Source organism: Amblyomma maculatum, chromosome 11, assembly GCF_055883805.1.
Source record: "Amblyomma maculatum isolate TAMU_Amacu chromosome 11, ASM5588380v1, whole genome shotgun sequence".
Taxonomy (NCBI): Eukaryota; Metazoa; Arthropoda; class Arachnida; order Ixodida; family Ixodidae; genus Amblyomma; species Amblyomma maculatum.
Window position 1 is genome coordinate 151,504,075 of NC_139354.1, and position 18,410 is coordinate 151,522,484.

Here is an 18,410-nt window from a genome sequence, read left to right on the forward strand (position 1 = left end):
GATTGCTAACTGTTGCCTCTTATGTGGTTGCTTTGGACAGCCTGCAACTCGCAGCACAATATTACTGTTCAGAACACACATCTCCATAGCCTGAACAAGATGCACATGAAGTCATTTCGGCTAGATGAATGTTATGAATTATTGTAAAATTTAATATTGTGGCTGTTAAGAAAGTGCAGACATGTATAAAATAATTACTTAATTATGTGCATAAATATTGATTGGGGAAACTTGGACTAGGGCTTTCCATCAATTTCCTACGTCGGACCCCTATGAGAATAATGTGGGCAAGCCCAAGTGCGGCTAGCGCTATAGAACCCGCATTGGTCCTATGTCATTATCTGAGGGGCTAACTGAAATAAAAAAAAATGTTCCTCCAAAGCGGCTGCCCAAATCGGTCCAAAGTAGGATCATCGCGGGGAGTTGGCGGGATGTGCCCTTTTAACAATGCCGGAAAAATGTGGGCAGCCCGCAAGGGCTGCCTGCATCGGCCCCTAGTGGGGCCCATTGGGGCTTTGTCGACAGCCCGCTTCGGGCCTACGTCGGCCCCTCTTGCAGCGCCCACATTGAGCCCACCGGGGCTGTCCTGCATTGCCTACATCGGGCCCACCGGGGCCCACCCTTCATAGCCCACTTTGTGCTACCTGGGTGTCCAAACGCAAAAACAAGAAATAAACGAGGTCAAACAGTATAGACATCCCCAGAACATTGAAATCTAGACATGAATCGAGCGACGATGAAAACCTGGTTTGTGAAATTGACAAGATTGGCGGAATGCTAGACCTCCATGAGCTATCTGATAGCAACGTTTAAGTGTGCACTGTTTGCCTTTAACTAGATAAAATGCCTTTGATAATTGTTAGGTTTGCGTACCGATCCTTGAGGCGCAAATGATTTGAAGTACACAAGTGCGTCCAAGAAAAGTTTGCCAACATCAGCTTCTATGAAAATTTGACAGCAATCAACAGGCAGTTGCTATGGCTGCTTACGACCAGGGCAAAAAAATGACTTCAACTTCATTTCGGCTTCTGAAGCTAGAATGTCCGTAAGGTAACAAGCGGGAAGACGTACTATCAGGATAGCAACAGAAAATCATCTCAGCAAGGGGCGGGTAGATCACCTTCTCTGTTGGACAATAAAGTTTAGTGCTTCCATTAATCCAACAAAGTTGACCACTAACCACATGATAATGTGTTTTCTAGAATCGCAATTGCATACCACAGGACAACTGGGCTAAACGACCGCGCTAAAGCCACAAGTATTTCTGTCAATATGAGGCTTTTGTTTTTTTGTTTCATTGAAATACCTAAGCCTGATGAACAAACAAGACGAGGTTGAGCCATACCTTTCTCAATTGCACTGTCACTTTGAATTACTGGCTTTTCTGAAACTTTGTTTTCAAGTGTCACTGGTGTTTCCAATTTTCTGGTTACAGTTACGTTTCTCTACATTGTGCGCAAAAACAAGGTGTTGGTGTGTTCCTTTTTATTCGTGACGTCTATGAGACCACAGACGACTTTACATGCATGTGCGACAACTTCGAAACTGTTGCCATCACGTGTAAACTCATTCATGTCGTTTGTCTTCCCCGGCCAGTCCAGAACACTGTCAAGCGTTTTAAATCACATTGAATCAGTAATGGATTTTGTGAATTCCCGGACTGAACACTGACCATAGGTCTAAAGTTCATCTTCTTGAAATTATTCTTGCAAATAGTTGCAAGAATGTTACTACAAAGCCTATCAGAGTCACATCTAACACAAGCACACTGATGGACTTATTTTTCACAGATTTCTCTCGGTCTGGTTTTTGCTCCGTGTACTTTCTTTGGAAATGAGTAGTCATCAACCAATTTTTGTAGCATTACTAATCGTCACGTGTACACGACGTAGACAAAATATTATCGGTATCGTCAGCAACGGCGGAAAAAAAACTTCTAGTCATTTGTTGCTAACATAAATTGGGCGAGCGTATATAAATAACCTGGTTCATCTATGTAAAATTACATTTTTATGTGTGAATTGCAAACTCACTAACTGCTTTCCCACTTATACCCATTGTTAGGTACAAAAAAGGAAGTATGTAATGGTTTACATCTCGCCTTTTTATACGCACGAAAAGAATAAGCTGCTTGATCAATTTCTAAGGACGCATGATATAATAGAACAGCAAGCATTTGAGCGCTAAGAAACAATCTCAGCCCTCACTTAAAGAAACGTACTCTAGAGGTTTTAACACAGTTTCAAAAAGTACGCAGTTAACCCCCAAAAATGTTGAAAAATACCTATCTTTCTCGCGCACTATTATAATTAGTTATTACCAAAATTGCTGATTCTGAGCCAAATTACTTAACCTTCTTAATGATTGCCCCTCAAACATAAGTGCTGGAAAATTTGCACCTCTTCCAATGCCTCGCAGTAGTTTTTGAACGCTATATTTGGCAGCCGTTACCTGGAACTATTTTTGACACCAACTTGCGAACAGGAGATCACAATTATCGTAAATTTGCTAGATAAACAATCTGCAGCTGCCATGAGAACATTAAAACAACAAAGCGTACTTTGTCGGGCTGGTTGGTTCATGCTGAACGGAAGGAATAAAGAGCTGAAATTGATGGGACGTGTAGAAAGGCAAGACAGACACATGAGATGACTAACAACCAAATAGCTTAGGGTGACGCAAGGAGCAATACATAGCAGAGAGCCAAAGCGCTTAAGAAAAATCAATTGAGACACAATCATGGTCTTGATATCACACAGCAACTATCAAAACCGTCCCCGATTGAGATACGTAAGCTTTTGTGGTAATAGAGCAACGGACGGTTGGCTGTTTACTGGAGTGTGACAGAGGGGAACAGAAAGACAACTACGCAAATATGCTGGACACAGGAAGCAACACACAGATCGCAACCGCTATAAAGGTATGATAAAGACGAGCTAAGGAACAAACAGTTATCGTAATCAAAGTAACGGCTTGAGGGGCGAGTTGGTGCATCATCGTATTCAGATACGTGGCGCAAACAAACACAAACACAGGAGAAGATACACTACACACGCGCACACTACCAACTGTAAGAAGAACCGGAAAACACTTCCTCTTCTACTCTCAGGCACGTCTCAAGTTCCTCTTCTTCTCATCTTCCTCATCTTTGCCAAGGGGAAAATGGCACTCTCTTCCTCGCAGACCAAATCCTTGTCCAAACATGGCGGTGACCAACCTCTTCTTCTATTCTTCCTCTTCTTTACCAAGGGGATAGTGACACTTTCTTCCTCTCAGCCCAAAAACATTGACCGAACATGAAAGTCACAAATTCTATACTGTCTTGAAAATCCACACCTCTGCTTTGTCCAGTAGCTCCTACCACGCTGGACAGGCAAATATCACCACATAGTCACAAGCCATACACTAAAAACAACACCACACATATACAGTAGGACATGTCCATCTACACCCCATAACTTAAGTAGTCCCTATGTATTGAGAAACTTTATCTTGCCAACATCTAAGAATCCACGAGGTCCATGTACTTGAGGGGAAAAAATTCTGTAAACTCCCATGGCAAAGAGAGATAGCTTCCCTTTGTTTGGAGTCGGCCTTGTTAAAATCATGTGTACAGATGGCAGAGGAAAGCTTTAATAATCAATTACAAAGACTTGATGCGGCTGGTTTCCCGGGTATGATTATATGTGGGGTGGCAGAGTCTTTGCTTCAAAAAATGAAAGGGAAAAAAAGATCGCCAGATATGTTGAGGAATAAACGACCACAAGTGATCCCCTATATACATAGAGTTGCACACTGCCTGAAAAAGGTGGCTAGTAGGTTTGAGGTGCCAGTTGTGTTTTCTGCCCCCAATAAACTGGGTGGGTTATGTGCAATAATAGGGAGAAAAAACAAAGGGCAATGCGATAAGAAGCATGTTAAGAGTTTTATTGGATGTCGGGTGGGGGTGATTTATGAGGTTCCTCTGACGTGCGGTAATCTATATATTGGGCAAATAGGAAGATGTATTAATGATAGAATGAGGGAACATGAGAAGTCCATAGAAAATGGCAAAGGGTCAAATTTAGCCTTGCACTGCCAAAAGCGCAAGTGTGAGCCGTTGTTTAGCAGGCTAAACATATTAGGCAAGAGTCGGGATAAGATGGCACGCGAAATTTTAGAGGCGTATTGGATACAGAAGAAAGATGAGAGATGCATTAGTGAAGCTTCGTTGAGTTTACGTAGAAACGAATTTAATTTTATTGAGCAATCCTCCTGAGTTATGCAAAGAACGAGATCATTATCGGGCCTCAAGCTGTTATTCTTGGCCTAAAGTTGTTATTCTTGGACTCATCTTACGTTTTGGGGCCATGGGAGTTTACAGAATTTTTTCCCCTCAAGTACATGGGCCTCGTGGATTCTTAGATGTTGGCAAGATAAAGTTTCTCAATACATAGGGACTACTTAAGTTATGGGGTGTAGATGGACATGTCCTACTGTATATGTGTGGTGGTGTTTTTAGTGTATGACTTGTGACTATGTGGTGATATTTGCCTGTCCAGCGTGGTAGGAGCTACTGGGCAAAACAGAGGTGTGGATTTTCAAGACAGTATAGAATTTGTGACTGTCATGTTTGGTCAATGTTTTTGGGCTGAGAGGAAGAAAGTGTCACTATCCCCTTGGTAAAGAAGAGGAAGAATAGAAGAAGAGGAAGAAGAGATTGGTCACCGCCATGTTTGGACAAGGTTTTGGTCTGCGAGGAAGAGAGTGCCATTTTCCCCTTGGCAAAGATAAGGAAGATGAGAAGAAGAGGAAGTTGAGACGTGCCTGAGAGTAGAAGAGGAAGTGTTTTCCGGTTCTTCTTACAGTTGGTAGTGTGCGCGTGTATAGTGTATCTTCTCCTGTGTTTGTGTTTGTTTTCCCCACATATCTGAATACGATTTATCAATATAGTTTCAAAAATGCGTGACTCGCCCGTCGATCTGATAGTCAACCGCTATAAAGGTATGATAAAGACGAGCTGAGGAACAAACACTTACCGTAATATAGTTTCAAAGATGCGTGACTAGCCCGCGATCTGATAGTTTTTTGATGTAGAAGGCCTCTGGGACTGGCCAAGCTTTAAGATTGGCGCTCAAGCCCAAACCTTGAGTCGCGTCTTCAGTTCGTATGCTTACATGGCTATTAATCAGGGCCAACAACACTAAAGTACGATGCACAGCAATGATTCATATTGGGTTCTTCACTCTGACGGATCAATATAAACAATATTGCCGCATACCATTGAAATCTGTATTTGTTAGTCACTGGCATGCGGCCTTATGAGTGTGATTCCAACACACCGATCAATTCTGTACTTTTTGTTTGTTCATGCTCGTTGGCGTGAGACACATCTTTGTCATTTTTTTTGTCGAGCAATAAGCGCCGAAATGCATCTCGAAGATTCCGGCCACTCACCTGTGTTTCTAAAATGTTCCGGGTTATTCTAGTCATCGCTAGCGGCTTTATCTAGATGTTTCCATGCGCCTTTAAATGTAGCTTGACGGATGCGACGCGCATTTTTAAATCGGCGACCGACGACTGACTAGCACTTTTGCTGTTATCGCCGCCGCCAAATCGCCTAATTCTTTCGCGGGCGAAAGTCGGCCTAATAAAAAATTTCTTCAATGTACTCCCATGCTCTTCATTTGTGCCATCGGCCTTGTCACACACTCCGTGACATCCGGTGGAGGTGCTTCCCTTTGAGATCTGGCCTACACATTCAAGCGAAGACCTCAGCATCGTTCCTGTCGTCCCGGGGGACCAGCCTGCAGGTCACTGAGCAAGTCGCCGACTTCAAGGGGCCAAACCCGGACATAGTCTACTGTCGGATCCCGTTCAACACTGGAAGAAAACCCCAGCATTGACGATGGCCAAGTCTACAGCATCGGCTGTCTTCGTGCAGCCCAGGGAAATCCCATCTTCTAAGCACTGCCTACTGAACGGATCCTTGCGGTACACCTGAATTGACATGTTTAGATTCCTATATAGTGTTATTTGCAGATACAGATTGTTGCCTGTTAGCTAAACATTCTTCTATCCACTTTGCAGTATAATGTTTAAGTTGCAAATTATGTACCTTTTTGAGAAGGCGCTTGTAATCTACCCCATCAAACGCTTTAGAAAAGTCAATAAAGATTGCGTCAGTGAACAAGGTGTTGTGAATTGTAACATGGAAATCCGCAAGTAATTGAAATAATTGGGTTTGACATGAATGCCGGCATCGAGACCCATGCTGATTTTCAAGTAGCAGGTCATTTGTATTGAAGTGTTCCATGATGTGGGTAGATATTATATGTTCCAGTAGTTTGCAGCCCACTGATGTTGGAGATATTGGCTGATAGCTGTTAGAATCAGTAATATCCCCGGACTTAAATAAAGGCATAATTTATGCTGTTCGCCAACCGCCTGGAACGCAGCTACTGTTAACAGATTGCGGGAGTAAAAGTGATAACAGTAATGCCGAAACGTGAGAGGTTAGCTTCAGAAATTTAGTACCTATGCCATCAGGACCGGGGCTACAGTTTAATAGAAGCCTGTCAACTGCACGAAGAACCCCTTTGTTGTGATAAGATTACAATGATAAGCATTGAATAGATGATTCCTCCTCCACGCGAAGTTAGTGTATCTTTACGAAAGATTGATAAGTGGCTTGAGAACAATGGTTCACTATTTGGTACATCTCCTGGCAGTCAGGTTTCCGTGCCTAGGACAATATAAGCTGCACATGTGTACATCATTGCTTTCGTCAAGTTTAGGAAGTAGGCTACGGAAATTGGGCAAAAGGATGGATGCTTTGCATGCAGAGTTTTGTGTTCATGCTTGTCACATCGACGAGCTGTTATCATGCGCAGAGAGAGAAAGAGAAAACTTTATTTCAAAAAGAAAAAGAAAAGAAAAAGAAAAAAAGGGGGGGGGGGGCAGTGCGTGGAGTCTTCATTTCAAGACCGCAGTTGTCTAGGCTGCCGCTCTTGCTTGAGTTACCAGCCTGAGCTGGATCTCTAGATCATAGCATAGCAGAGTGGCCTCCCACTGCGCCTCCGAATGGTGCATGTTTATGTGTGGAGGTTTGGGGCCTGTGCACCCCCATGTGACGTGGTAGGCGGTGGGCTGGTCGTTGCACCAAGGGCATATGTCTGTGTAGTGTTCTGGGAACATTATGTTGTATTGATGTAGGTTGGTTTGGAGCTGTCTCCATTCCCGCGTTTCTTGTGCATTTATTCCCTTGCGTGGAGGGGGATAAATCCTACGTTGATCTCGTAGGTACTTAAGTCGCGCGCCGTAAGTCGCTGGGACAGAAATGCTGGTTGTGATATCGGGATTGGTGGCCGCTAGCAGACACCAGTATAACTTGGGTAGCTGCAGCGTTGTAATGGTACAAATTGCCACGATATTTGAGCTTATTCAAGTGGACAGCATATCAGTTTTGGTGCTTTTGGCGAAGTCCCGCAGCTTTTTATGCTCCAGCATGTGGTTTCTAAGTGGGCATCAGTTACCAACCACCGCGGGTTCGAGCGTCGCGCGAGCCAGAGCCCACATCAGCCGTCACCACGCGCACACTGAAACACTGCAGCGCGCACTCAACCTGCGCAGGGAAGAGAGTGCTTCGCTCCAAAGATACCAGCCTCCTAGTTCACACAGGAGACGTTTATTCAACGCCATCCTTTAGCGGTAAACCGCGGCCCAGGAGCGCGCTGGGAGCAAGGCTCCGCTGCGCGCACGAGGTGACTAGGAATGCGCGCCGCAAGCACGCAAGGTCGTGCTGTGATCTCTCTATCGCGGTGACCAAAGAGGTCTTTTGAGAGAGAGTGGGCCACCACAGCGAAGTACGCCTTTTGCGGATCGTTGAATCACGATTGACAGGCTCGAGCTGCGCTCTCAGGTACGACCGGGAGCGGGCGAACTGTAGCGCGGACAACGGCCGGCAGACAAGGACAGCAGCGTACGCACCTTGCGATGTCTCGGAGAGGTCTCTCTCTCTGGGCCCCGCTCAAACGGTCGCGCGAGCGCGGCCGTCGAAGTGGTGTAGTGTTCCCGCCAAAAGGCGCCAATGAGAACAGGCACTGGGACGCCAAGGCAGAGCAGTGGCGGAATGACAGTGACAAGTCGTCCGGACATCTCTCCGCCGCCTAAGGCGGGAGAAAGGAAAATACTATACTTTGGGTGATACGACCATCAACTTATAGGAATTTCGCACTTAATTTTTTGCCTTAAAGTTTGAAATCTTTATAATGATTGGGGCGGTGGGTGCCAAGCTTGTCGTTTTTCTATAAGGTGTGCGCGTCCACGTTCGCCTATGTCGACTTCAAATGAGATGAGAGGAGCTGCCGAGCAACTCGGTCTGTTTCCGTATAGCCTTCCTTATCACGTTCCGGTGCACCTTTGACAAGCACGTTGTTCCACCTCATTCGATTATTTAAATCATTAACGACATTAGTCTGCTTACTCTGCGTTCGCGATAATGAGCACTTACCATCTTCCACAATATCGCTGACAGTGCAAACATCCTCGTTAATTTTTGGTGCACTACTCACACTTCTTTCGATGACACCAACCCTGTCTCTCGAGTCTTTAATGTCCTGCTTTATTTAATCGAGCGCTGTTTTGGTGCTGCTAAAGCACTCTTCATTTCCACTTTGGAATTTGTTCATCAATGTCAGAACATCATCTTCGGTCCAGGGTTAGCCTCAACGTCGCCAGCACAGAGCAGAAGAGCCGCAATCAATGCCAAAATTGTTGAAGGTATGGGGAAAGCACCGCTTATGAAGTAACATCCTGCACTGAAGCGCTGAGGTTGTCTTTACGTACATCGTCGAAACGGTATAAAGGTGCCTACATGTAAATGCTTACATCAACACCCATAGCGTTACTCAGGTACAGCAAGGCGAACCACAATGGGGATCAACGACCACATAAGATCGACCGTGTTAAAGATAATAATTAAAGCGTCATACCTAAAAAGTGAAAATAAAGGGCGCTCAGCAGTTTCCACCCTTGGTCGCAAATCCCAGGGAAGTAGAGGCGATGCACTCCTTAAAAAGCTGTTAATATATAAAATGATGGTACCATTTAGGAAAACAATAGTCAGGTCACCGGGCATTTTTAGTATATAAATATCCATGCAAAGAGGCTGCTTACGAAGTTTGACCTTAAGGAACTTGAGCCAACTGTAGGGAAATATTTCCGACTGCAGCGAATATTGCCGCGAAACCTTCAAAACAGTATTTGTTGTTTTTCAACAGCCGCCAGCATACAGGCTTATCACTCTGATTCTGGACCGCGTATCAGTTCCGTAATCTTTGTTTGTTACTGCTCGATGTCGCGAGTCACACCTTTATCAGTTTTGTTGTAGCGCAAGACGCACCGAGATCTGTCTCGAAGGTTCCGGCCACTCGCTTGTCTTTCCACAATGTTCCAGCCCGTGCTGGTAGCTGTTTGCGACGTTATCTAGATTCTTCTGTGCAGCCTTTAATTTGAGCGTTGCCGAGTGTGACGGGCATTCTTTGTTCGACGACCGACGAGCGCGTTTGTTGCTATCGCCGCCGCCGAGTTGCTTAGTTCTTTTGCGGGCGCATGTCAGCCCAAATAAAAGGTTTCTTTAATGCAGTCATCGACCCCTTCATTTGTGTCGCCGACCTCGTCACCACTACGTGACATCTGGTAGAGGTGCTGCCTTTTATCCTTCAAGCGAAGACCCAAGCCGTGTTCCTGTCACCCTGGAAGACCAGCCTACAGGTCACCGAGCCAGCCGCCGACTTCAAGGCCTACAGCCAGAGCACGGTCTGCTACCTGACCCCATTCGATTTCGGAAGACATCTACGCTGACAATGGCCCAGCCTACAGCACCGGTTGTTTTCGTTCAACCCCGTGAGCCCCCCTGCTTCCATGGACGACCGGATGAAGATGCAGAAGACTGGGCGGACCTTTTCGACCGTGTGGCAGAATTCAATGGCTGGAACGACGCCACGAAACTCAGGCAAGTCTACTTCGTTCTTCAAGGACATGCCCGAGTTTGGTTCGAAAATCATGAGGCAGCTATGAAGGATTGGGACATTTTTAAGGAAGCGTTTTTGACTGCCTTTTCAAGCGTCGTCCGAAAAGAAAGAGCCCAGGACCTCCTTCTGTCAAGACTTCAACTTCCTAACGAGCCTGTGCTGGCGTACGTTGAAGAGATGAAGCGCCTCTTTCGCCGCGCTAACCCTAACATGACTGAAGCTGAGAAAGTCAAATTTTTAATGCGAGGCGTCAAAGAATCGCTTTTTGCAAATCTTGTCCGAAATCCGCCAACAACAGTGGCGGAATTTGAAACGGAAGCGTCTGCCATCGAGAAGACGTTGTACACCCGGATGCGCCACTACGAGCGACCACTTCAACCAGACTACTCATGCCACTACCCCAGCGCATCTGCAAGCGGAGAGAACCTTCGGGACATCATCCGGGAGATCGTGCGAGAAGAGCTCCGCAGAATGCAGCCATCATCGCAACAACCCCAGGTGGCGACACTCGCGGACGTCGTCCGTGAAGAAGTCCAGCAGGCGCTGGGCGTTCCTGAAGCGACGGCTGCGACTTTTCCAGCACAAGAGGCAACAGCGATGAACTACGCTGGTGCATTACGTCGCCCTCCGCCCCGACGTGATGACTTTCCGAGCCCTCGCCGCTACCGGCCTGTTCCTGAAAACCGTCCCTTGGCTCCCGCCCGCCAAGCCTACCAACGACCAACAAGCCCCAGGAAGTGCGACGCATGGAGGACAGCGAACAACCGCCCATTATGCTTCCACTGCGGTGAGGCCGGCCACATTCTGCGGCACTGCCCGTACCGACGAATCGGTCTCCGCGGATTTGCAGTCGACGCTCCACGACCACGCCCAGGTGAACGACCGCAAGAAATCGACAACTATCTGCGTAGCGGTGAGATTGCGCCACCAAGCCGTCGATTCAGGTCTCCATCGCCGTACAGGGCCCGCTTTGCGTCGCCAGGACGTAACTATGATGGTAGTGTGCGCGGAAGGTCCCCAAGCCCCCGTAGGGGAAACTAAAGGCAGCAACCTTTGGAGGTAAGGTTGCTCAACGGCGAAAAGACGAAGATCCACCGCCGCCGACGACCACTAATGACGACACAACCATTTCATCGCCGCTCGACACGACGACATCGACAACACGACCAGAGTGCACCGTGCAGAGGAAGCCCGACGACTCGCACGGCTGCGTATTAAATACCAGCAGCGCACCGACAGCCGACGATACAATTTACGACGACGTCACGCAGAGTACAATCCAGGAGACCAAGTGTGGGTTTGGACACCAATTCGCCGTCGCGGATTAAGTGAAAAGTTGTTGCGTCGATACTTTGGGCCATACAAAATCCTTCGCCGCGTCGGACCACTGGACTATGAAGTCATTCCCGACGGAACATCAGCATCACAACGGCGACGCGCACGCCCAGAAATTGTACATGTTGTACGACTGAAGCCATATTACGCGCGTTAAAGAATCTGTGGTGTTTAAACTTTGCAGTGTTTATGTTTAAGTTCCTTTGTTTTGAACATCAAGGCGATGTTTTTTTTGAGGGGGGAGTAATGCCGCGAAACCTTCAAAACAGTATTTGTTGTTTTTCAACAGCCGCCAGCATACAGGCTTATCACTCTGATTCTGGACCGCGTATCAGTTCCGTAATCTTTGTTTGTTACTGCTCGATGTCGCGAGTCACACCTTTATCAGTTTTGTTGTAGCGCAAGACGCACCGAGATCTGTCTCGAAGGTTCCGGCCACTCGCTTGTCTTTCCACAATGTTCCAGCCCGTGCTGGTAGCTGTTTGCGACGTTATCTAGATTCTTCTGTGCAGCCTTTAATTTGAGCGTTGCCGAGTGTGACGGGCATTCTTTGTTCGACGACCGACGAGCGCGTTTGTTGCTATCGCCGCCGCCGAGTTGCTTAGTTCTTTTGCGGGCGCATGTCAGCCCAAATAAAAGGTTTCTTTAATGCAATCATCGACCCCTTCATTTGTGTCGCCGACCTCGTCACCACTACGTGACAATATAATGCATAGAATACATACGCTATAATTATAATAATTATACAATGCATACAATCCGTCGTCATATGGCGCTTGGACGCAAGGACAGCATCATCGTTCACTTCTAGACTTCATTACATCAGCAAACCTTTTTTCATTTATTTGAACATACCCTTCATCCTTCATAACATTCCTTTTATGCCCCGAGGCAATAAACATCGGAAAAAAAAAGCGTGCAGTACACTTTATAAAATAAATTAAGCAGATTATGCGCGCCTCATATTGGAGATTGAAGACTACCATATGCTTGTGTCTATAGGTGTTGGCCTGCTTATATGCACTTTGAGTTTGAGTTTTTAAAATCTGAAGAGCACATATCGCAGCTATTAATTACTAGTAGTCGCGTTCGAACAATAAACATTCTTGTAGGCATCAGATGATAAATGTTTGAAACAAGACATTTTCGCGCATAAAAAGGAGGAATTAGGAGCAGGAGGTATGTTTATTTCGCAGTTTCGCTTTCAGGTGGACATTTCTGTGATCTCTAACAAGTATTCGGTTAAAGCGATTTCGGGTGGAGAGAAGGAGGCGTCTTAGGACCTGTCGCTGGTTGTGAGTAGGAAATATGGAATGAATAATGTTATATGCGCCTGTTTCCCTGTAATTGTCACCTTACAAATAACAGAAGTCTTCCCCACCGGCTTCGTTGGTAAGGTTTCCAACCACGAATATAATAACAGATAGCCGTTTTTCTCATACTGCAAACAGTATGCGTAGAATGACAAAATATTACGAGGAACTTAGCCGTTTGAATTTGTCATCGCAGATTTAAAGCAATTAGGCACCCCTTAGTAAAGAACATATCATGCACGTTTACTATTTATATTAATTGGAGTGAAAAATCAACCTATCAAGTTTTCAATAATAATGACATAAATCGGCGTGTATTAAAGAAGTTCACAAAAGTATTATGACGTTTTCTCAGCATGTATCATGAGAGACAGTTAAACAAAAGAAATGGTGAGACTTTGAAGCATTTAGAACCATAATCTTTCAATGACTGAAATTCAAGTTGCACAATAATTTCTGCTCACTTCTTTTCCGAAGCAGACCCTCCATGCATCCGTTCTGCATTACTCGTTCTTGATGTTTATAGCGCTGAACAAACACCACAGGAAGAAAGACACAAAAGGAGAGAAGCGCTTCTGTCCTTTTGTGTCTTTCCTCCTGTGGTGTTTCTTCAGCGCTATAGAAATCAAGATCATGTACCAATTAACCCACAAAAAGCCTGCTGCAATACTCGTATGCCTGTTTTCTAGAAACCACCAACTTCCGCCCCGACAAACTCCTCTACGCTACAATTCATGGAATGTCGTACGAGGAGTGTGACGACATACTTCGAAATGCTGTGTCGTCAGATGCCGGCGGATACGATGCCACACTGAATATGTGCGCAAGAGGGCGCAGCAGCACTCTTTGTCACGTAAGTAGTGCTTGGTTTAAGCCTTCTGGGAAACACCGCCGGTTCGCTTACCTTTTAGAAAGAACCCCTCTTCCCCACATAATTTTTTTTTTTTCGGAGCATTTCTTCCCCACGCCATTTTAAGCGTTCCGTACTCACAGTTCTTAACTAATTCGAGTAAGCATCCTCGAAAATGATCAACACATGAACAACGGAATTGCAGGAATGTTATATCCAGTGCTTCTTTGGGATATCAAAATTATCCCAGCATAAAATTTGAAATTATATATACCGGTAAACCATGGATATACAGGACACGAATGCAAAGGATTACGCCGTCAGCAATGAACCGATAAACTGGCGTGGCCCTGAAAAAAAACGCCTTATTGGGCTCGAATAACTACGCAACTCGGCGGTGGCAATAGCAGCAAACGGTGCTCGATGGTCGCCGAACTATTAACGCCCGTTGGTGACGTTAGTACTTAAATTTTAAGCAAGGGAAGAAGCATTCAAACAAAGCCGTCATCGGAACTAGAACAGGCTCCTACAATGTGGAAAGAGAAACGAATGGCTACAATCGTTCGAGACACATCTCGCCGCATCTTGTGTCATGGGGAACATAGTAAATCCGTTCCCGGCTGCTTTGAGTGTGCAAAAAGAAATATAACAAAACTTTCGCGGTATTCAGTACATAATGCTGCTCTTTACAGGAAAGCATGTAAGGCTTCATGCACGCGGCACTTGTCAGAAAATAAAGAAGAATACAACAGTTTGTGGCAATAAAATAATTAGGAAAAACATTTAAACCACGCACAGGAATATATTCTATGAAAACGAAGTACATTTGAGCATAGATACACAACTGTGCGAGCATGCGTGAAGGTGTGCAGAAAAGTGTTTTAGCGGGTAGTTGTCATAATATTACGAACAAAATGTCGCCGGAAAATACTGCTGGGATTAACAAAAGAAGTTAATTATAGCTTAATTTTTCCGTGCTTTAAAATGCCCGCCCGAGTTACTGGCTCCCAGTCACCAATTTTTTTTTACATTTTCTTTCAACACAATGCACTGCTTACAAGTTCCATCGAAAATATAGCAGTCTAAAACCTTTGTTACGCACATTTTGAGTGTACGCTAGCCTTCATATAACCGCATTCAATCCTTTGCGACAAATCACATATATTTAAAAAAAAAAACTTGAAATGTTTTATTACCTCGAAGATGACTGTATTAAGTGCGCTCCAGTAAAGTAAATCTTTTTTTTTTAAATAACTATTTTGTCGGCTGAAATGACTAAAATACACAAGTAGACTTCCTGTAATGAAAACAGAAGTTACGTTATTAGTAGTTTTAAGAAAAGTTGGACATTTATGCGATAAAAAAATATAAGAAACACATCTCTCTTCGGCCATCTTTTTCACAGGCAACGCCCCAAATGTGAACAAAAAGTTGCCTGCCGAAGCTCGTTAAGAAGTTGTACTTTCATTCGGTTGCAGGGGGACTCCGGTGCACCAGTGACACTGAGGCTCAATGGGAAAAGATCAGTACAAGTCGGCGTGTACAGCCTGGGATCTGGCTGCCGATCCGTGAATGCTATCTCCATATGTACGAGTGTTTGGAAATTTATGCCGTGGATAAGAAAGGCTCTCCGTGGGCCCCATAAGTGGAAGCCCCTCCCTTATCCCAATATCGAATAAAACAAGTATTGATATACTTCACTGAATAGGCGTGTGAATAAATTCAGCGAATATGTTCACTCACCTTCTGCCCAGAGAGTCTAGGTTTCCAAATATGCGAGAAACAGCAACTATTAGACAGTTTTTGCCTTGCTTTTGCTAAAAAGCTTGACGAGTAGCTCTTGGCTGAGCTTAAAATTTAAATGAGTATAGACACCATTTTTTGAAGCGCTGGAAGGAATACGATTGCTTTCCTGGTTATACAGAGATGCTCCCCAAGCAATCCCAACCTCGCACGTTTCCGCGAAGATATTTGAATTTGATTTTAAAAACAAGCTGGCAAGTACTCCGTTTTTCACAACCCATTGGCATGGACATCTCTGTGACGGCAACGTGTACATAGGTAAACAACATGACGTAATCAAACAACTGTGACGTGAAGTCGGCAAAACAAAGAGCAGTGACGACACATAGCCGGACTCGAACAGCGCCGCTGCCGCTTCCGGCCGTGCCCTGAGAAAGAAGTACGCTTCTGCTGGCTTTACTCGATGGCTTCTTCGTTGGTGCATGTTACAATTACCTCACCGGTGTACGTATGGAGACTGCCTGCTAAAATCAGGCCCCAACAACATGCCTGCACAAGTGCAGGACTTACGGCAACGGCGCCTCTCGATGGCGCGGCGGGAACATACTGCGCTGCTCCCCGTCTACCCTAGACGTCGCTAGCCCTAGCTGGTTTCACATCGAAGCGCCAGCGAAAGGCGCTTCGGAACGGGCTAACGTTGTAATAAATGTCGGAGTTTAGCGCCGCTTTAGTGGCAAGCCCATCTCGTAAAATATTTTATTGCTTTGCGCGACGCCTTCAGCAGCGGAGCTAGCAGACATCAGGTGTGTCGCACCGGGTAGCAGCTGTAGGAAAAAAAAAGTTCGCTTGTATCACTGTAATTTCTACCAGGACCTCCGTATTGGCTGAATAATCCTCGCAATTTAATCGTGACTGATAGTCCTGTGCACAAATAGTTATGTATGCGAATGAACAGTGATCCGCGATAGCCATAGATTACCGATAGCTATGAGGCAGCTATGATTTGGGAGCCGAACGCGGCGGCTGCGGCTTTGCGCACTCAGACTGCATTGACTGCGCCATATGGCGCCACATGCTTGGACGGCGGCACGCAGCCCTGCCTCGTCAGGACCAATCAGCGCGTGAACAGGCGTGAACATGGGAGCCATCGGGAGAGCTTACGGGTTACGGTGGGTGATCGCGTCATTACTAAAACATTGTTTAGAACAGCTTGGGTCACAGCACTGGCCAACCGGACTAATAAAGCAGCATCCTCACGGTTCCTTTGTTCAACATTCCTACGAGTTGACATTTCCTGCGCGTCAACCCACCAAGCTTTCGTGGCTGCTGCTGATTCCTGCTTCGTCGCTTGAGTCGCAGGCGGGCGGGTCGGGATTAAAGTGCCCGGCAATGTTAGTAACATCTACGCTAATGGGCGAAACAACGTCGCAGTACTAATTATGCTACGCTGAAGCGCTGCTCGACGACGATATTTTCTTGCACGTGCGACAGCAAGCATGCGAAAAACGCGACCCGAATGCGTGATCAGATTTTGTGTTACGCGATCAACAACCTTGCTAGCAGGGGGCGCTCGTGTGACGTTCTCGTCAAAGTATCAAGGGGCTTTAGTTCTCGTATCTTTGACGTCATCGCGGGTTCGTGTCCGGAGAGATCGAAACCGAAACTGGCCCTGATAAATGCACTGACAATAAATTAATTGATCTGTGCTGGGGCTTTGTGGCTCGCAGTCCGTCTGTTTTGGACCACTGTGGATCGATTAAAGCAAAAATACCGGAACAGAAAATGTACGTGTCTATACTCCTTTGTGAGGGTCATTAGCATCCGAATTCGAGAGGAGTGTGGCAGGGTTGTAAAGGTAGCAGTGTTATATATATTTACAATATTATTTACATGTTTGTTATACAATAGTGGAACTAACACGCTTCCTTGAGGGACGCCACTTGACATTGTTGCGAAAGAGGAATGTTCATTACCTAAATAAGCTGACTGTTTCCTGTCATGCAAATATGACTTCATCAGGGCGAGAGGTGTGTATCGCGATGTGTGTCGCACTAAGAATAGAGGCAACTACATGGTTGCAGGAACAAGAAGAACAAGAAGGGTTTATTAGCACGCCCTTTTATAGGCAATGGAGGGAGGCGGGGCAGTAGCAGTGCTAAGCGTACAGTTTGCGGTAGCACTGATAAGACTGCGCTGACACGATAAGGCAGACAGCGCATGCCCGATACATCCTCCGAGGGGTAATGAAAACAACAAATGTTCAAGCTATTTGATTAAAAGCAGCGTCGTACTGAAGACGTTGCGGTGGCTTCATTGTACGTGCCGACCTCCTTGGAGCTGGTGTCGGTCCAGGCAAAGCTAGTGGAATATGGTTTCCAGAGCCTCCGAGCACCGGGCTGTCGGTGGCGGACTGTTGCCGAGGAGAGTCAGCAGATGTTCGTATTGTGGCACCAGGCGAGATATTTCGAGCAGATTGTCCGGGGTTATCTGGTTCACGCTCGGACGAACCGCTGTCGTCGTCACTAGTGTCTGCTGCACACTTCTCACGGGTTTGCAGAAGATGCCGCCTGTTGCGCCTAAATACCCGATGATCCTCTGTTCGCACTTTGTAGGGCCTGGGAGCCGCAGTGCCAACGACAGTACCTTCTTTGACCATGTGTTGTCGCGGATCCTCACGACAGAACCTTCAGCTAAAGGTGGAAGAGGCTTTCCGCCACTCTTCTGATGGTGCTTCTTGACCACAGTTGTCTGCACAGCGCCAAAATCTGGAAGATTAGCTCTCAAGCACCTGCCCTGAAGAAGTTCTCCAGGTGATCGGCCGTCCTCCAGTGGCGTACAGCGGTAGGCCAGTAGACCTAGACAGAAGTCTTCCTGTGAATGTTCACATTTCTTCATGATCCGCTTTACCACCTGAACACCTTTCTCTGCAAGTCCGTTGGATTGCGGGTAGCGGGGCTGGATGTGACGTGAGCGAAATCGTATGTTCTTGCAAAGGCTGCGAACTCGTGACTGGCAAATTGTGGCCCGTTATCGGTGCACACTTCAAGCGGTACGCCATACCTCGCGAACATGGCACTGAGTGCAGCGATTGCTGTCCTCGCAGTAGTGTCCACAAGTTTCTCGACTTCTGGAAAGTTAGAAAACGCGTCAAACGCC

General features: G+C 46.1%; 1 protein-coding gene across 1 annotated transcript in view; it reads left to right on the top strand.

Moving 5' to 3' along the window:
• Nucleotides 1-15,274, top strand: part of LOC146175187 (serine protease 55-like) — a 212,359-nt gene extending 197,085 nt beyond the window's left edge. Inside the window, exons 8-9 of the mRNA XM_084585548.1 lie at nucleotides 14,990-15,079; nucleotides 15,266-15,274. Of these exons, the coding sequence (XP_084441674.1) occupies nucleotides 14,990-15,079; nucleotides 15,266-15,274 (99 nt within the window). The remainder of the gene's footprint in view (nucleotides 1-14,989; nucleotides 15,080-15,265) is intronic.
• The last annotated feature ends 3,136 nt before the right edge of the window (nucleotides 15,275-18,410 follow it).